The 18,076-nt window shown below is 59.3% G+C and overlaps 7 protein-coding genes across 7 annotated transcripts; 2 read left to right on the top strand and 5 right to left on the bottom strand.

The window, feature by feature from the left end:
- Window positions 1-287: 287 nt before the first annotated feature.
- Window positions 288-2,842, bottom strand: BO86DRAFT_370493 (putative dynactin Arp1 p62 subunit RO2). The gene is made up of 3 exons (XM_025670281.1): window positions 2,713-2,842; window positions 2,249-2,645; window positions 288-2,198 (listed from the first exon to the last, which is right to left on the bottom strand). Exons 2-3 carry the CDS (start codon window positions 2,596-2,598, stop codon window positions 437-439), a joined length of 2,112 nt encoding a protein of 703 aa, XP_025523398.1. The 5' UTR covers window positions 2,599-2,645; window positions 2,713-2,842; the 3' UTR covers window positions 288-436.
- Window positions 2,843-2,984: 142 nt separating this feature from the next.
- On the top strand, window positions 2,985-4,271 carry BO86DRAFT_370489 (uncharacterized protein; the record flags this gene model as incomplete). The annotated part of the gene is made up of 2 exons (XM_025670280.1): window positions 2,985-3,300; window positions 3,432-4,271. Exons 1-2 carry the CDS (start codon window positions 3,034-3,036, stop codon window positions 4,269-4,271), a joined length of 1,107 nt encoding a protein of 368 aa, XP_025523397.1. The 5' UTR covers window positions 2,985-3,033.
- A 13-nt stretch (window positions 4,272-4,284) lies between these two features.
- BO86DRAFT_347082 (actin-related protein 2/3 complex subunit 5 family protein) lies at window positions 4,285-5,096 on the bottom strand (the record flags this gene model as incomplete). The annotated part of the gene is made up of 2 exons (XM_025669269.1): window positions 4,285-4,662; window positions 4,735-5,096. 2 exons carry the CDS (start codon window positions 5,094-5,096, stop codon window positions 4,443-4,445), a joined length of 582 nt encoding a protein of 193 aa, XP_025523396.1. The 3' UTR covers window positions 4,285-4,442.
- Window positions 5,097-5,713: 617 nt separating this feature from the next.
- pmcB (putative calcium-translocating P-type ATPase(PMCA-type)) lies at window positions 5,714-9,771 on the bottom strand. The gene is made up of 4 exons (XM_025677332.1): window positions 8,873-9,771; window positions 8,388-8,818; window positions 8,195-8,337; window positions 5,714-8,143 (listed from the first exon to the last, which is right to left on the bottom strand). Exons 1-4 carry the CDS (start codon window positions 9,686-9,688, stop codon window positions 5,949-5,951), a joined length of 3,585 nt encoding a protein of 1,194 aa, XP_025523395.1. The 5' UTR covers window positions 9,689-9,771; the 3' UTR covers window positions 5,714-5,948.
- BO86DRAFT_392528 (uncharacterized protein) lies at window positions 9,747-10,394 on the bottom strand. The gene is made up of 2 exons (XM_025672828.1): window positions 9,853-10,394; window positions 9,747-9,766 (listed from the first exon to the last, which is right to left on the bottom strand). Exon 1 carries the CDS (start codon window positions 10,317-10,319, stop codon window positions 10,008-10,010), a length of 312 nt encoding a protein of 103 aa, XP_025523394.1. The 5' UTR covers window positions 10,320-10,394; the 3' UTR covers window positions 9,747-9,766; window positions 9,853-10,007.
- A 2,398-nt stretch (window positions 10,395-12,792) lies between these two features.
- On the top strand, window positions 12,793-14,607 carry BO86DRAFT_392526 (NADH:flavin oxidoreductase/NADH oxidase family protein). Its single transcript, XM_025672827.1, has 2 exons — window positions 12,793-14,049; window positions 14,115-14,607. Exons 1-2 carry the CDS (start codon window positions 13,138-13,140, stop codon window positions 14,541-14,543), a joined length of 1,341 nt encoding a protein of 446 aa, XP_025523393.1. The 5' UTR covers window positions 12,793-13,137; the 3' UTR covers window positions 14,544-14,607.
- A 1,110-nt stretch (window positions 14,608-15,717) lies between these two features.
- BO86DRAFT_422290 (FAD binding domain protein) lies at window positions 15,718-17,823 on the bottom strand (the record flags this gene model as incomplete). The annotated part of the gene is made up of 4 exons (XM_025675332.1): window positions 15,718-16,427; window positions 16,521-17,017; window positions 17,129-17,496; window positions 17,611-17,823. 4 exons carry the CDS (start codon window positions 17,821-17,823, stop codon window positions 15,718-15,720), a joined length of 1,788 nt encoding a protein of 595 aa, XP_025523392.1.
- Window positions 17,824-18,076: the final 253 nt, after the last annotated feature.

Below are 18,076 nucleotides of genomic sequence, written 5' to 3'. Positions count from 1 at the left end.
ACCAACCCCCAGCCCCAGCCCCAGCCCCAACACCAGATATATGATCGAATAGGATCGAGATGGTACAGCACAGTGTGTACTAGATTGCCCTGGGCGGGATACTCTATGCTCTACCCTTAGCGGAAGTGGAGTGATCAGGAAGCGGTGGTGGTTCTCCAATGTTCCCAGGAGTGTTCTCGCAGCGGCATATATATCCCGCGTCGGTATGGTACGTATGTATGGACTGCAGGCAACCGAACCATGACTCCCCGTTTACTTGGAAATAACAACTGCATACGGGGTAAGAAGGGAGGGAAGTCGGGTTCGTATTCTACCGGACTTAGTCGCAGGTGCAAAGTTCGGATGGTTCAGCAGTAATACTGTATAGTCAGTATACCGACCCGTCGACACCGAACTACTACCTACTCTACCACATCATCGCAGAAAAACCTGAGAATCACCCCAAAACACTCGGATCAATCCTCCCCACCCCGAGCACCATCCAATACGCCAACTCCCGCTTGACCATCTCGCCCGCGGCGCTGACGCCGGGCCGATCGATCTGGTTCTCCGAGTCCCACTCCATGCGCACGAACACCGGGATCTCCAGGACATCCTCGTCTGGTTGGAGCGGCTGCTGCTGCTGCTGCTGTTGTTGTTGTTGCTCCGCCGCCCGGCCGGTCCAATCTGGTACCTTCCCGCCGAAACCGCCGGTGTCGCTGTCGCTGTCGCTGTCGCTGTCTGGCCCGGGAGTTTTGCGCTGTGTTGTGCGCGCGTCCGGATTCCTGGAATAGGGTGGCAGGGTCACACCGCTACTGCCGGACGGCAACGTCCCCGGTACCACCTCCAGCACCACGGTCGTCCAGTTGCGGCCCTTGTCCCACACTTTGCCGGCCTCGGCGACCTTCTCGAAAAGGCCCCCGGGTGCGGCTGCGGTGACGGTGGCGGGTGCGGCACCGGAGCGGGAGGAGCGTTGGTCGGCGGGCGCGTTGCTGCTGCTGGTGGCAGTACTGCCACCACCAGCAGTTGAAGCGGCAGTGGTATTGCCCTGCAGCGCCTCGTCCCACACGTCGCTGTTGGCGCCGATGTCGAACTGCGGACAGAGAATGGTGACCTTGGAGGCCACGCGGCCCGGGGTCACGGACGGGGTGGCCAGGGTGATGCGGACGGGGTCGAACATGTGATTCTTGAGGGTGAGGAGCAGCTGGGTGGGTCGCAGGGGCGGGAGGGCGTCGAGGTTCATGTTCAGGCCGGCAGGATGGCTGCCGCTACTGCTACTACTGGTCACACCCGCCCCGGGCAGCGGGATCTGGCCCGCCGGCATCAGCGGCCGCAGGGTCGGCAACGGGATGTAGCTGAGCGCGATCAGGCGGATGCGGAACCGGGTGGACTGCGGCTTCTGCTCGGGCTTGACGAGGATGTGCTTGCACGACTTGCAGCGCTTGGCGCGCTTGGTGCGCAGCAGCGTCGCCAGCGGCAGCAGCTCCTCCACGAACCGCGCGTCCGGCGACTGGAAGACGCGCTGCTCGAGCGAGGCGAGTCCGTCCCAGCCGCACTCGTCCGCCGCCATGCGCTGGATGAGTCCGGCTTCCGCGTCGGGCGCCGGCGTCTTGAACCCCTCGCTCGCGGTCAGCGCCTCGCGCATGACCGGCGGTTTTGTCTTGGGCTTCTTGCTGGCGCCGCCGTAAAGGCTGCTGAGGCGGGACGAGGAGGTGTACAGGGACATGATGCGGTTCAGGGCCCCGGGGGAGGAGAAGCCGGCCCCGAAGTCCACGCCGAGCGGATCGCTGGACGAGGACGAGGTGGCCGCAATCTGGTTCTTGTAGAAGCCTTTGAGTGCGTGGAAGCGGGCGTCGGGGCTGAGCGGGGCGTTCGACTGGTCGGGCGAATCGTCGGGGCGTGCTTCGCCGGGCGCGGGGGGGAATTGCTCGTCGATGGAGGAGAAGGTGGACAGGGGCGACTTGAGGTCAGCAAATGTGCGCGACATCTGCCGCGAGCGGGAGGGGTTCGTGTCGGTCGCCGTCAGCTTGGCCAGCTGGGTGCGGATGTTGGTCGGTTTGTCGAACTTGATGCCGATGTCGAGCGTCGACCACATGCAGTATCCGCACGACAACACCCAGGGCCCTTGTTGACTGGTGCCGCCCCGGACGACGTTCTCGAGGGTATTGACCGCCAGCGGTGCGGTGCAGGCCGGGCAATTGAAGCAATTGCGGGCACACCTGCAGCAGTCGTCAGTTTCGGGATTTGAAGAGGGAGTTGGCAGACATACCGGTTCCCCTCACTCTTCACCATACTGCTCGGAGTCTCGAACAGGCAGTTCGGACAGTACCAGCACACGATCTCCTCGGTGATGCATCGCGGACATTTGATCTGGTGGCAGTCCTCGCAGTAGAGGAGGTGTTCGGGGGGATAGAGGGAGAAGTTGGACCGAGGGGCGCGCGGATCGAAGGTCTGTTCGTCCTCGCTGTCGTCGAAGCGCGGCGGGGGTTTGGGCTGGTCGGGGTGATGGCTGCTGGCCTTCTGGGGGGATTCTCGCGAGCGGCGTTTCTTGGACGGATCGGGGACGGGGGTGTTGGCACAGGGACAGGAGATGTATGCGTAAGGGAAAGGACGCGACATGGTGGGAGTTGAGGGAATTGGGGGGAATCTATAGTAATGCTTGCATGCTGTGTCCGGTCAGCCACAGAGGCACGGTGAGGGGGATCTCGCATGCGACCATCAGGGGAGGCATACCTTGACGGGGAAATATTGCAACCGAGTCGAACACAAGACTCAATCAGACGCAGCTATTCATAACCTGCTCATGCTGTGGCTAAGATGCAGCGAGCACACGAAGGAGTAAAATAGAACCAAAGAAAACGAGGGGAAACGCGCCACAACAACAGAGAGAAGAGAGGAAAAGGAAAGGTCCAGCAAAATGCGGAGGAGGGCCCGATCTTCCGCCCCGACGTCACGTTCCGCCTCCGCCGTGACTTTTTGCCCGCCTTTCCTTTCCTCGAACACTTACACTAACTCCAGCCATCTCCCAATTCCTCGCAAGAGAGCTGGGCCATCATGTCTCTACGCCAATTCCTACGACCCGTGGTGCGATCGCGCCTCCCCACCACCACCACCACCACCACACCCGCAACAGCAACACCATCATGCCGCTCTCACCGGCGCAACTACGCCATGCAGACGCCCGGCAACCCGGTGCTGGAGATCTTCAACCGGCGGGTGAAGCACCTGCAGAAGGACCGGGCGGCGCAGAACGTCGACGAGAGCCGCAAGACCGATTACATTAAGGATGAGGTTGCCATGCGATTATGTGAGCGATTGCTGGTGAGGCTCCCTGCCACAGAACTACAAGCCCAGCCCAACCCCCCCGGCGCCGCAGAGCTCCAAGCTTCAACCCCCCCAAACCCAAACCCAACCCCACCCCCCACCGGCCTAACAAGACCCAAAAAACCCAGGACATCAAACGCACCTTCCCGCAAGTCCTCGACCTCGGCGCGAACAGCTGCAACATCGCGCGCGCGCTCACGACACCCCTACCGGACGAGTCCTCACCCACCGGCACGGCGGAGCCCCTGGCCAGCCGCATCTCGCACCTGACCTGCATCGACACGAGCGCGGCCCTGCTGAACCGCGACCTCGCCCTCCCCTTCAACACCGCCCTCCCGATCACGCGGCAAGTCGTGCCGGACCTGGAAACGCTGCCGTACGCGGAGAACAGCTTCGACGCGGTGCTGTCCTCGCTGAGCCTGCACTGGATCAACGACCTGCCCTCCCTCCTGGCACAAGTGAACAAGATCCTGAAGCCCGACGCGCCGTTCCTCGCGGCCATGTTCGGCGGCGACACGCTGTTCGAGCTGCGCACGGCGCTGCAGCTGGCCGATCTGGAGCGGCGCGGCGGCGTCACCCCGCATGTGTCCCCCCTCGCGGACGTGCGGGATGTGGGCGGGCTGTTGAACAAGGCCGGGTTCAAGATGTTGACGGTCGATGTGGAGGATATCGTGGTCGAGTTTCCGGACACGTTCAGCTTGATGGCGGATCTGCAGGCGATGGGGGAGGGGAATGCGATTCTGCACCGCGAGATGGGCCCGTTGTCGCGCGAGGTGCTGTTGGCGAATGAGGCGATTTATCGGGCGTTGCATATGGAGGACGGGGCCAGGGGCGTGCCGGCGACGTTTCGGTTGATCTACATGATTGGCTGGAAGGAAGGGGAAGGGCAGGCGCAGCCGTTGGAGAGGGGGAGTGGGCAGTTGAATTTGAAGGATCTTCTGGGGGGTGGGGAGTTTGGGCAGAAGTGATGCTGATGCCGCTGGAAAACAAAAAGTGTATGATATAGTCCCGAGCAAAAAAAGAAAAAAGATGGCGCACAATATATACGGTAACCTGGGCAGTTGACCATGAGATGGGATACGAGGTAAAATCATCTATCTCCCATTCGTACCACAAATCAACACACGAACAGCAACAAGCTAAACCGTCCTCCGATCCGTCATCACCCGCACAATCGACCCCGTCCCCACCAACTCCACCAACTTCTCATGCCAGCTCAGCAGCACACTCATCTGCTGCCCGCCGCCGCCCTCGCCGAGGTTGCGGCCCTGGATCTGCGAGAAGCCCGTACTCTGCGGCGAGACCGATTTGCGGGGGGACTGGGCGCCGCCGGCGACGGGGGAGGCCATGCCTTTATAGCTGGGGAAACGGTTAGCCAATGTCTCTAAATATCCCAAACCCCTCCCAGTTGATTAAGGCAGGGAGACGAACAGATACTTCATCAAACAATCCGCGCGCTCCGCCCCGCCGTCGGCGCCGGCGCACACCTCCTCCAGCACGCGGCTCACCTCGGCCTGCCGGATGCCCTGCAGCACCTCGGTGACGGCGGCCAGGTGGACCTCCTTGGCGCGCTCGTCGCCGCCCAGGGGCGCCGTGGCCAGCACGTGGCGCAGCGCCGCGGCCGGGTCGCCGCCGCGCAGCAGCTGGCGCACCTCGCCGGCCACGGCGGCGGCGGCGCTCGAGGTCGTCGCGGCCGGCAGGGTGGCGGGCAGCAGCGTGTCCATGGGGAAGTTGATCGAGGCGTCCGGGTCGAGGACGTCGATGTTGATTGTGCGGTAGTTGAGTTGGGCCATTTTCTGTTTTTTGGGGTGGGAGTGGGAGTGGGAGATGGGTGGTGGTGGTGGTGGTAGTGGTAGTGGAGGTGAGGGGTTGGTTGTTTGAATTGGATTGAGGAGTCAAGATGCGAAGGTTTGAGCTGGGATTGTGGAATTGTCTGGAGGCTTGGTTAGTAGGTGACGGATGTTGATGGTGGGAGATAGGTTGGGGACAGGCAGGCAGGCAGGCATCGTCATTACCACCGTCAGGTGGTTCCGCGGGGAAAGGAGTTGGACACCGTGGTTTGGTCGGGGATGGCACGAACCTCAAATTGGGGTGGGGTGGTTGATTGACAGGAGGCAAGCTCTGGTTGGCAACGAAAATCTGCGAAAGAAAAAAAAAACAACTATGCACAAACCAAAGGCGATAACAAAACAGGGAGAGTGAGCTGGAGATGCGCGGGATTCGGAGAGTAGCAGGAGGGAGAGAAGGGGAACGGAAGCGGGCGAGGCAGGCGGGCAGGCGGGCAGGCGGGCAGGCGGGCAGGCGGGCGGACATAAAAAGTGGCGGTGCGGAGACAAACCCGCCGGCCTGACCGCCTGAGGCAGCATTTTAGTTGGAGAAGTATACTAGGTCCAGTACACGTACGTATACACACACCCTCAATCCAATTTTCCGTTCCATTGCTGAACCTGGGTCTAGGTATCATATCATAATTCTCTATAGTACAGTAGATATCGTAGTTGTAGTGGCAACGCTCAAACGCTCAAGAAAGCCTCCCGCCCAAAGTACAAGTACACAATTTGCACGCCACCCCATAATCAAACATAGCAAGGTAGGAGGAGTAGAAGAAGCACAGTCAGGTGGCTGTACATGATTCATACAATTCATCAAGAGGTCGTGATGGTGATCGGAGGCACCGGGATTGTGGCTGCAGGCGCCTCAGGAGTTGACTCTCGTTTGAGATCCTGCAACGACGTGGTGGCCGCCTCTTCGTCCGGCAAGGCCTCGGCCTCGGCACCAGCAGCAGGATCCGCGTCCCGGCGCCGGGAGAATGCCCGCTTCGTAGTCCGGGTTAGGGACCGCACGGCGGATCTGACTCTCGCGGCGAGCCACCCCATCGCCCGAGTGATGGGCTTCGTGACAAAGGTGATGCAGCGCACCGCGAAGTTCAGCGCGATCTCGCAGGGTCGGTCCGGGGTCAGGCGCAGCACCACCGCCCACGGCAGACAGCCCAGGGCGCAGGCGATGCAGATCGCCCATTGCACCCCGTTCAGCCGGGTGACACCGAAGGCCTCGCCGCCCACAAAGACGATCATGATCTGCCCGCCGACCATGATGCAGTTGATGCCGAGGAACCAGTAGTTGCGGAACATGCCCTCGAAGATGTTGAGCTTGTTGTCGAGTCGGCGGTTGTTGAACTCGTTGAAGATCTGCATCCAGACGAACGTGTTGAACACGATCGTGTCCAGAACCAGCTGAGGGTCCTTGCTGCCCAGCTGGGAGCCGATGATGTGCTTCCCGCCGAAGTACAGCATGAAGGTGATGGCGAGCTGATAGAGCGCCTGGCCCAGGATCATCTTCCACATGATCACGGTGAACAGAGACGCACTCTTCGGGACCGGCTTGCGGTCGAGGATCTTCTCCGTCGGCGCATCGGTCGCCAACGCGAGTGCTGCGAACGTGTCCATGATCAGGTTCACCCAGAGGAGCTGCACCGCATTCAGCACACTTTGGTTGTCGCTGCTGGACAGCGAGGACACAAAAGTCAGAATGACGGCAGTGATGTTGACGGTGATCTGGAACTGGAGAAACTTGGCCACCGCATCGTTGACGGCACGACCCCATGCAATCGCCGTGACAATCGACTTGAAGTTGTCGTCGAGCAGAACGATGGAACTAGCCTCTTTGGCCACCTCCGTGCCTGCAATGCCCATGGAAAAGCCAACGTCAGCGGTCCGCAGCGCCGGTCCGTCGTTGGTGCCATCGCCGGTCACAGCGACGGTTTCGCCGAGTTTCTTGAGCCGGGCCACCAGGATCCGTTTATCCTCGGGCGACGAGCGTGCCAGCACCTGAAGGCGAGGGATCACTCGATCCATCTCATCGTCGGACAGTTGCCGGAACTTGGGGCCTTCCATGACGATGCCCTCTTCGGTCTTGATGCCACACGAGGAAGCGATGGCGCTGGCCGTGACAAGATTGTCGCCGGTGACCATCTTGACCTGCACGCCGGCCGCATGACATTTGCGAATGGCAGCTGGAACCTCAGGCCGAAGGGGGTCCTGAATGCCAACCACCCCGATCCAGGTCATGTCCTGGAAGACATCGTCGAACACTGCGGCCTCGGGCTCGTCTTCCATGCGTCTGACGCCGTGGGGAGGCCAGCTCGGGAAATCGCGATATGCCATTCCAATAGTCCGTAGCGACTGGCTGGCATACGATTCAATCAGTGCCAGCATCTCCTGCTTGTCGTACTCGTGCAACGAGTCGATGCCGAGCCCGTCTTTGCTGGAATCCTTCTCAGTAATGTGGGTCGCGCACGCACCCGCCATGATTTCGGCGGCGCCTTTGACAAGAAGGCGATAACCGACACTGGGCTCGCGATAGACCACAGCCATGCACTTGCGCGCCGAATCGAAGGGGAAGAGCTGAACAATCTCCGCCGAAGCACGCTCGAGCGTCACGTCCATACCAAGATGGTCTTTAGCCAGTTGTAGCAATGCCACTTCGGTCTTGCTGCCGATGAACTGCTTCTGTCCGTCCTTCTCTTCCTCAAAGGCGGTGGAGTTGAGCGCAACGCTTTTGGTGACCAGATCACGCAGCCTGCCCGAGCTCTGCTTGAAGAGCTCGGCGGCCGTAGAGCCTGGAGCGCTGTCGTCCACATTCTGGCTGAAACTCCTCGTGGCGAGCGTCCCTGCGACGACTGTCATCTTGTTCTGCGTGAGTGTTCCTGTCTTGTCCGAGCAGATGACAGTCGCGTTGCCCATGGTCTCACAGGCCCGGAGAACGCGGACCAGGTTGTTCTCCTTGACCATGCGGGTGGTAGCGAAGGCGAGAGCCAGAGTCACCGCAAGTGGAAGACCCTCTGCGATGCCGAATCAGTACGAGTTTCCGAATTTTAGATGAAAGCACCTACCAGGAATAGCAACGACAATGACCGTCACAGCCACGATAAGAATATCAACAAACTCTTTGCCCTTGACGGCGGGTGAGCCGCTGTTGTGCGGGAGGTCTGCGACGAAGCGGAAGAACAGGGCAAAGAATAGAATGATCGCGGCGCTGACAACCGTTAGCTAACGAGATTCAAAGAAAAGGATCTTCGCTCTTACCCTGAGCCCAGCCAACCGATCCAGTTAGCAAGCTTGCCCAACTTGACCTGCAGCGGAGTCTGATCGTCCGAGTCTTGCAAGGACAGCAGTATCCGGCCATACGTCGAGTAGGGCCCGACACTGGTCACCAGATAAGTGCCCACTCCCTCGAGCACCTTGCTGCCCGAGATCAGGAAAGGATCGAGTTTCTTCGTCGCCGTACCGGCCGCGAGGTGTCGGCCGACTTCATACCCGTCGGTCTTCTTCATCTGGTCCGATTCGCCGGTCGCAGAAGACTCGTCACATTTCACCCCGTGCCCGGAGATCAGCACCCCATCCGCAGGGATGGAGTCGCCCGGCTCGAGGTGCAGGACGTCTCCCACCGTGATGTCAAAGATGGAGACCATGGAGACCTTACCCGAGCGGACGGCCTTGACTTCTCGGTCGTTGTTCTGTCGCCGTCAGTCAATGTGGAATCCACAAAAAAAAAGAGGGCTGACACTTACTCTTTTGTTGAGTTTGGCAAACTGCCTCTCCTTCTGCCAGTCATTTGCGGCCGTCACAATCGTGACGATCAAGATCGCCACACAGATCGCCACGCCTTCGATCCAGTCCACGCCGCTCCCCTCGCTGGTTGTCTCGTAGATCCCGAGCGACAACGAGACGACGGCGGCGATGGTCAACAGGATGATGATCTTGTCGTTGTAGGCACGCCAGAACAAGGTCAGAAAGCCCGTCGACTTGCGCGCGGGCAGTCGATTCTGGCTGAAGACGCGAATGCGGTCCTGGAACTGTGCCTCCGAGCCGGATGTCGTGTGGTGGGCAGATTGCCGCTCTTTCTCTTGCTGGTGGTGCTCAAACTTCACCGAGCCATACCCCGAAGCAGCAGCGGTGGCATCTTCGAAACTCACCGACCCATCCAGCTGGGCCTCATCCACGGACAACCCCGAGGCCAGATCCGTGCGCAGGCCGCGCTCCAGCCCTGCGAGACCGCCCAGGGCCTGGAACGCGGCCAGCGACTTGGGGTTCTGCATCTTGTTGAGCTGGCCCGGCGAGAAGGCGAACTTGTTGTCTTCGACGAGAAAGTCGCCCTCCGTCCGCGGATCGGGGTTGAGCGCCTCGGCCAGCGGGACGTCATCGTAGGCTGTGGCTGTCTTGGTCGGCACGGCGGTCAGCTCCGAGTTGGCTCGGGATCGCACGGCCGTGTCGGCGCTGGAGATGGTCGAGTCCGCGCGGGGCCGCAGCGTCTCGCCGTCCAGGGAATGGGACGTCCTGGAGGGGTTGCTGTGCACCATGAGTCTGTCGGGGGAAAGAGCTGCCATCTCGGATGGCGTTGATGGACTCAGGTGTCCTGAGCCCGAGGAATGTGGGCGTTGCTGCTGCTGCTGCTGCTGCTGCTGCTACCATCGCTATCAACATATACTCCGACAATGATGACGGTGAGGGGGGGACAGCGGCAAACTGCTTGCCGCCGTTGGCAACGTACCTCTGTATCTGAAACCCCGGATGGGTTTAGAAACTCCGCCTGACGATGTTCGTCTGAAGGCTGCATTAAAGGGATCGACGCAGACTCTGATTTGACAGGGCAGGTGGTGAGGCATGCATAGACAGAAACCAGGGGAATGGGTAAATTCGGAGAGATCAAGGTGTTTCTGCGGGCTGATTGCCTAAAACTGGTTGTAGGGTCGGGTTTCCTTTGTTGTGGTAGTAGAAATGGGGGCCAACGCCCGGGTATAAGAAGAGGAAATCGGTAGAAAGGCTGTGCTGCGAATGGGACGTAATCAAAGAAAGGTGGTTCAGCACTGCGTTACTTGGTCCACAACCACCCCCCGGGCATTGCTGAAGGCAATAGTCTCCGCCAATGCCTTTGGGACTCTGACGGATGAAAGCGCTGGAACGGGCCAAGGGAAGTCTAAACAACGGGAAGAGGGGCGCAGCAGCAGAGTGATCCATAGGAAGGGGGAGGGGATGGGAGGGGGAGTGAATGAGGGGAGGGGAATTGAGTAGGTAGTAGGTAGTATTGTTGAGTGAGATGATAGAGAACTGAATGATGGAGGGATGAGTCTCAGTCAGTCATTCATTCTGCAGCTTTACACAGCCACCCTGCCTACCCTGCCGCCCTCCTATCACAACCCTTCTGGTGGAGGCAAACAATCCCTCTCGCGGCGGTTAATTCAATTAAATCCATGGCTACACCGATTCATTGGCACTTGCACTGGACTTGTATTGTAAATCATAAATTATTGAATATTAGCGTTCTTGAATTTTTTTTTTCTTTTCTTTTTTTCCCTATTATCTCCTACCTCCTCATCTCTCAGCCGCTGACCTCTTTGCCTCCCTCCCATTGCACCGTCCATTTGCCGCTTGAAGTATCTTGGAAACAAGATCCAGTCAGGTGATTTTCTTCTCCCTCGCTTCAACAGCATGCTCAAAGAGCGGTTGATGATCTCATGCGTTTGGGATGATTGGAAGTGCCTGACTGCCAGCAAGGCGCTTTCACGAGCCCAACTGCTCCATGCCAAGTGCAACCGACCAGAGTTTCAGTCCTGCTTCACCCACAAAGCAACCCATCAGACCCCACGCAAATCCAGCTCAATCTTCGTATTGCCATCGAGTCGTGCTCGGGGTGGTTTCTGTGCCACCGGCAACTAACACTCCATTAGCGAAGTCCGTCTCCGCGGCGTCCGCCTGAGCTTAGGTTGGCGGACTCGCTAGCCGGAGGCGAAGCAAGGGTTTTGCGACGACAGAAACCGGGATATGTGGGGACGACTCTGAGTAGTAGCCAAATGCCAATCATGGCGTGGTCTTGGGTGACCGACACTAATCAAATATCGGAATAACCCCATGGATTCCGACGGAGATAAACTACAGCCTGGACCGGTCCAAGGGAGGGGGGATGCTCGGCCACAACTTAGAGCAGAACTCTGACTTAGAGCATCCACGAGCTCTGCCAGATCGCCAACAGCTGCTGGACCGTCAGTCGCTATCTACCAGGAAGCCACTTACGGGAAGACTCAATAGGCCTAACGAAGCGGTCGGTTTCTTGGCCTCCAGGACGCATCTCAAACTCTCCTGTGAAACCATGGGACTTGTCGCGTGCTCATGTATGATTAAGATAGTTGACATACGTCAGCCCAGGACCATGTCCGTGGAAATCACGCAGAGACAGGAGACTGGCATATGGGTCAAAGCATCGCTGTTGTCTCAAGTCTTTCCGAATCCGATTGAACTTGTCCAGGCGACTTTGACTGCAATGTGTCGTGTCTGATGAACACATGCTTGCCTTGGATAATCTTTTCGTATATCGGTTGTTGAGGTAATGAGGCTAAGACCCCGAGAGAATAGATTGGGCGAAAGATCACCAGAGCTGTGGGTTCCACATAGTGATAGCACTGCCCCAAGGTATGTCGAACATGGTTTCTCAGCTCAGTACTTGTGTGGCTGACCCAGCGTGCCAGACATAGGCTGCTGCCCGATGTTTGCCTCGTCAACGTCGATAGATGTGAAAAGCGCTCTCCTGTCTCTAGGCAGTGGCTGGTGGTCAACTCTGGCGACAGGCATCTAGCTGAGACTTCATCCAGGCTGAGCATCATGATACCAGACCTGAGTCGCTCCACAGTTACGGTGAGACACAGACCAAGGTGGCTGTGCGGATTGCATCGACTTGCTGTATCAGGCAGACCGAGGATCATGAGAGAGCCGGCTGAGGCTTGTTCCTAGGTAAGGGGAGTTTGTCACCGTGAAGATTGACTCAGATTCTCTGGAGCACGATATCACTGTGTGCAATTCAAGTTGCCAACCCCATTCGACAAACATGTGAAACACCTTTGACCTTGCCTGTGGCTTGGTGCATGTCACGTTGCAGCGTCACACCGATTGAAGAGTACTATTGCTTGATAGAGCCATAAATTTGGCCGTCGTGGAGATAGCAATAGGGGATGAGAGTCGGGAATCCCCTTCTTCCCCGTTGTATTCTGCGAAGTGATATGCAAGCGGTGTCCGGAGTGTAGGATGGCAAGGCAATTGTGCAGGTGGTCGGGGTCGTGAGATTTGAGCACTGTTGAGCTGAACCACATCCAGAGAAGGCGGAGGATCAAGGCAGGAACATCCAGTCAACTGGTCAGACAATGGCAATGGCAATGGCAATGGCGAAGTGCGGACCGATCAAACTCCGCAATTCAAACCCGCTCGAAGGCAAAGCAGAAACCATGCACGAATCATGACGCGGATTCACAAGAATGAATATGTAATGCAATGAACAAATCAGCAGTACCGATCGGGCCAAACCAAAGAACAACCAACGAAGCACGACAGTTCAATGTCCATCTTATCAGTCAGTCGGGGAGGGGATCCGCCACCGGAAGCGGAAATCAAATTCCAATCAGCCAGTCGCGTCCTGCAGAAAGGCGGGACCGTTGAAGCATAACAGAAATGCCGAGGCTCGTCCGTCGAAGTGAGGTCATTATACCGGGTACTACTGTACATAAGACATAAGAAGTGGATAGAAGGTATGTGTATGTGTGTGTGGATCCTCGACGATTTTTTTGGAGCTTTCCCCTGATTGACCTACAATCCGGCTTAGAAATACAAGTCGCTATAATATGGATTGCTTAACAATGTTCCAATTATCGGGGTCAACCCACCATACTATAAGTTCCTGTTTAATTCCTCCACGTTACTGTCCTGTTCGGTACGCAACACACTGCACATAAACCCTACCTTGTACACTATCCCCCCCCCATATCCCAGCCACACAATAATCCTTCCCAAAATGTCACAGGCCGGCACCCCCGTCGACGTCACCCCGCTGGCGCAACCGCTGCATTTCGAATTCTCGCAGCGCAGCGCGCCCAACCGCTTCCTCAAGGGGGCGATGAGCGAGCGGCTGTGCTCGTGGTCGGTCGAGGACCTCGCCGCGCGCGGCATCCCGTCGGACGAGCTGATCGAGGCGTACCGGGTGTGGGGCGCGGGCGAGATCGGCCTCCTCCTGACGGGCAACGTGATGATCGACCCGGCGCACCTGGAAGCCCCGGGCAACCTGATCATCCCCGCGGACGCGCCCTTCGAAGGGGATGAGCGCTTCGCGCGCTTCCAGCAGCTGGCCGCGGCGGCCAAATCTTCCGGAAACTCGCTGCTCGTCGCGCAGGTCAGCCACCCGGGCCGCCAGACGCCGGCGGCGCTGCAGCCGCACCCGATCAGCGCCAGCGACGTGCAGCTGGAGGGCGTGGTGCTGGGCAGCACCTTCGCCAAACCGCGCGCGGCTACCGAGGCCGACATCCAGCAGGTCATCAAGGGCTTCGCGCACGCCGCCGAGTACCTGGACAAGGCGGGCTTTGACGGCATCCAGCTGCACGGCGCCCACGGGTACCTGCTGAGCCAGTTCCTGTCCGAGACGACCAACCGCCGCGCCGACCGCTACGGCGGCGCCCTGGAGAACCGCATGCGCCTGATCCTGGAGATCCGCGCGGCCATCGCCCGCCGCGTGCGCCCGGACTTCGTCGTCGGCATCAAGGTGAACAGCGTCGAGTTCCAGCCCAACGGCTTCCAGCCGGAGGAGGCGCGCCAGCTGTGTCGCACGCTGGAGGACCACCGGTTCGACTTTGTCGAGCTGTCCGGGGGCACCTACGAGAACTGGAAGATGGGCGATGACGAGAAGCGGGAGTCCACGAAGAAGCGCGAAGCTGTAAGCCCCCCTCGATTATTTCTAGCGCGGATTCTAGCCAAGTAACTAACATACTGCGACGACAGTTCTTCATGGACTTCGCCCAGATGATCGTCTCCTCCCTCAGCAAGACCAAGTCCTACCTGACCGGCGGGTTCCGGACGGCGGAGGGCATGGTCCACGGCCTGGAGACGCTGGACGGCGTCGGTCTGGCGCGTCCTCTCTGCCAGGAGCCGTACCTGTGCCGGGATATCTTGAGTGGCAAGGCGACCGGGGCGCTGCAGCAGGTCATCAACCCCTACGATTTCGGGCTGACGGCCGTGGCAGCGTGCATCCAGATCCGGCAGATGGGGCTGCGGCTGGCGCCGATCGACCTGAGCGACCAGCAGCGCGCCGACCAGCTGGTGCAGGCGGTGGTGGCCCGCACGCAGCAGAAGGGCAAGGACTTCTCGCAGGAGGCTGTGTGGCCTCCGCTGATTCCGGATTATAATGTGCCGTTGGCTGTGGAGGCTTAATTTTTTTCGGCGTAGACTAGACTAGACTGCTCAAGTACAGTACCTAATATGCGAATGACTGTCGGGCCGAATAACCCAATCCCAGTGAAGTGTTGCCATAACAACTCTCCCCTCCATGAGTTGAGAGAACAACCACTATCCTTAGAGCATCTAGACAAAACGATCCAGCAAAGACAATCAACCATCACAATCCGACCTAGCGCAGAAAACCTAGACTAACTACATGTCAGTTAGAGTACCGTACCTTTAGATCAACAGTAAGCACTTTAACTTCCATACTGTAGTAATGGCACGTGGACCCCTCCCCTCCCCACCCACACTTACCCCTCCGCGTCCGTCCCAACCCTAACTCACATCCAGATCTCGAGAAACTTAGATCGGAGATCCAACCCAACCAACAAGAAACCTCAACGCCCCAACATCCTGGGTCACTTCCTTGCCACCTAGGCACAGTACTCCCCTAAATCCCCGTGGCTATGCAAGCACCAACCGCCACACCCCGCCAATACCTCATGGAAACGAACCCGACCAGCGGGACCCGCACCGCCACAACGGGTGGCTGCACCAGCCACAGGATGTACTGTACTGTGTACAGGACTGCTGCGCCACATCGTTATGTCATTCTCCCCGGGCATCAACCGAATCGGTAAATTATACTACTGTACGCATGAGCAAGATAATGATAAAGCATGGTGGCAAGGGCATGCCTGTCACCAGAAGTGCGAGTCGTGGCGCAGTTGGCCGAGCAGAGGAGCTCGCCTGATAACAGGCTTGCTGGGCATCAGACGGCATGATTATTGCTGGGTGATGTGTAACTTGGGTACATGTACTATCATCACACGGTGGCTGCACACAGCCTTTACTGTACTGTACTGTGTGCATCAGGGACCGAATACCGGGTAAGACCGCGAGGCTTTCAACTCTGAGCTGATCTGATTGTCATCAGCGGGCTGCATCATTGCACGGAAGGCTGTGGTTTAGGACCAGGCAACATCGTTCTCCAGCTTCGGTGCTCAGCACTAGGCACTACAGCTGGGATCAGATCAGCCTCTAGTCAGACAGATCCGACAGGGATGATGGATCGATACCCAGCCCAGCCCAGCCCAGCCCAGCACGCTCTCAGCCACTAGCATACGCATACAGCCCAGCCCAATTCTTATTATCACAAGCAAACCTAAGCATCCATAACCCCCAACCCCGCAAACCGATTGCCCAACCCACAGAACCACTCCTTCTCTTTCCCGACCACCTCACCCTCGTCCTCTCTCCCGTAACCACCACCACCACCACCACTACTCCTCCCCTCCCTCCCCCCCAAAACCTCCTCCATCGCCCACGCAATCCGCTCAGCCCCAAGCCTGGCGCCCTCCAAATTCGCCGCCCCCGGCCCCAGGCGCAACGCCGCCAACCGGCCCGCCAGAAACAGCGGCACGCCATCGCACCACATCAGATCCTCCGTGAGACACGGCAAGCCCTGCCTCGTCTCGACGGGATAGTCCCTGCGCATGCGGTCCAGCAACGGCATCTCGGTGACGTCCGCCCGCATCCCCGTCGCGAAGTAGATGTAGTCGACGGGGGTCTCGGCCAGCTCGGGGATGGGCGGGTCGGTGATCAGACGCCAGGTGCGGGTAGCAGCATCGTAGACGCGGTCGGTGATGGTCGTGCGCGGGTGGATGGCCAGGCGTCCGCCTCCACCGCCGCCGCGGGCCGCCGCGGCGGCATGCTGCTTCAGGATCTTCTGGTAGCGCGGGGTGACGCTGCCGCCGCCGCGGGCCGCGGCGATCATGGCCAGACGCTCCTCGTCGGTGTCCGCGGACCAGAACCGGGCTTTCTCGAGGTTCTTGAATTTGCCCATCCAGTTGAGGGAGAGGTCGAAGTGTTTGACTGCGCTCATCAGTTTTAAAGGTTCGACTGAGGGGGAGACGAAAGGGGCGCGGGGAGTAAGGGTAGGGTTAGGAGGGGACAGGGCTCACGCACCCTTAAAATCCGACCGCATCAGCAACCACACCTTGCGCACCCCCCTCCGAACCGCCATATCCGCCACCTGGGCGGAGGTCAGCCCGCCGCCCACGACGACCACGTGCGTGGGCTGGCGCTGCCGGATCTTGGCCTGGACGTTGGCGCTGGGGAACGCGCGGATGTCCGAGCTGTGGCAGGCGCCCTGCTGCTCGGTGGGGGTCAGCGCGAACGGGAGGATCTTCTGCGGGCCCGGCCCGATGGCGAGCACCACGGCGCGGCTGTAGTGCTGCGTGCCGTCGGCGGCGGTCACCGTGAAGACTTTGGACGTGGCCGAGTCGGAGTGCGGCAGGTGCCCGTACTGGATGTCGGTGACTTCGCTCTGGCGGATGAGCCCCGGGCGGTCGAGGCGGTACCGCGCGACGATGCTGGCGCAGTAGTCGGCGAAGAGGCCGGTGGACGGGGAGAAGTAGTCCTTGCGGTCTCGTTCGTCGATTTCGGGCTCGGTGGGGGGTTTGCTGGCGTTCGTCAGCACACAAGTAAACGCAGTCCCCCTGGCCCACCGGTCCGATATCAGGTAGATATTCCCCCTCCATAGAAAACGCAATTGGAATCCAGGGCAAACTCACCCCCTCCCCCCCCGCAGCTTCTTCCTCCGATGCTTACTCAACTCCTTCCCCACGCACCCGGAAATCTCCCACAGATCCCCCAGCCGGTCTTCTTCCTGCGAATACGCCAGCATCCCATCGCGGTCCCGCGGATCCACGTGGAAGAACATGGGGCTGCGCAGCTGCTCGATCTCCAGCGTCCGGAACGCGCGGTGCCACTTCTCCATCCACCGGGGGCCGGAGCCGTCCAGCACCAGCGTTCCGTCGGCTTCACCCTCTTCTTCAGCTCCTTCCTCATCCTCATGCCCGGATACGGATGTATCCGAGGATTCTGACGAAGAGGAGGACCCGGACGGAACCAAGCCAGGCACGGAATCTGAACCCGAGCCCTCGTCGGAGGGAGGGCCTGAGCCCTCGGAGGCAGAGCCAGCCCTATGCTTCTGCCGATCCCTACCCTCCAAGACAGCTGTGGAAGTCCCGAGGGCGAGGGCCGCAGTATTGACGTACCGCTCGGCCCGCACGCCCCTCCGCCGCCGCGCGTGCGCCTGCACCAACGCCATCCGGCCCCGGTGCTTGTTGATCCAGTGGTAGCGCTGGTGCTCGTCGTCGGTGAACATGGCCGAGGGCGTCTCTTCGCGGAGGCGGGCGGCGACGGCTAGGCCGCAGGGGCCGGCGCCGATGATGAGGACGGAGTGCAGGGGTTGGGGGTGGGACATTTTCTTTCGTTTGGGGTGGGTTTGGGTAGCTGTTCTTGGTGGTGGTTGTGGATGTTCCCGTTGTTGGCGTGGTGTGGTGGAATTTCGAGGATGATGACGATGGTAGGTCGGTAGGTCGGTAGGTTGGTAAGTGGTTGATCTTCGGATTGCGAGGATAGGGTTAGCGTTCAGGGAGCATGAAGTCGATTTGAGTTGGAAATAGAGTTGGAACAACAGTTGAGGGAATAATTGAGGGTATAGTTGAGTGAATACT

This window comes from Aspergillus japonicus (assembly GCF_003184785.1).
Source record: "Aspergillus japonicus CBS 114.51 unplaced genomic scaffold BO86scaffold_72, whole genome shotgun sequence".
Lineage (NCBI taxonomy): Eukaryota > Fungi > Ascomycota > Eurotiomycetes > Eurotiales > Aspergillaceae > Aspergillus > Aspergillus japonicus.
This window is presented reverse-complemented; position numbering and strand designations above follow the sequence as displayed.

Excerpts from the sequence above, each read along its gene's own strand:
- BO86DRAFT_392526 (XM_025672827.1), top strand. The coding sequence starts at position 13,138 with ATGTCACAGGCCGGCACCCCCGTCGACGTCACCCCGCTGGCGCAACCG. Across the intron at positions 14,050-14,114 it reads CCACGAAGAAGCGCGAAGCT|TTCTTCATGGACTTCGCCCA; the intron begins GTAAGCCCCCCT and ends CTGCGACGACAG.
- pmcB (XM_025677332.1), bottom strand. The coding sequence starts at position 9,688 with ATGGCAGCTCTTTCCCCCGACAGACTCATGGTGCACAGCAACCCCTCC. Across the intron at positions 8,819-8,872 it reads TTGCCAAACTCAACAAAAGA|AACAACGACCGAGAAGTCAA; the intron begins GTAAGTGTCAGC and ends TGACGGCGACAG. Across the intron at positions 8,144-8,194 it reads CATTGTCGTTGCTATTCCTG|AGGGTCTTCCACTTGCGGTG; the intron begins GTAGGTGCTTTC and ends TCGGCATCGCAG.
- BO86DRAFT_392528 (XM_025672828.1), bottom strand. The coding sequence starts at position 10,319 with ATGGATCACTCTGCTGCTGCGCCCCTCTTCCCGTTGTTTAGACTTCCC.
- BO86DRAFT_370493 (XM_025670281.1), bottom strand. The coding sequence starts at position 2,598 with ATGTCGCGTCCTTTCCCTTACGCATACATCTCCTGTCCCTGTGCCAAC. Across the intron at positions 2,199-2,248 it reads GTGAAGAGTGAGGGGAACCG|GTGTGCCCGCAATTGCTTCA; the intron begins GTATGTCTGCCA and ends CGACTGCTGCAG.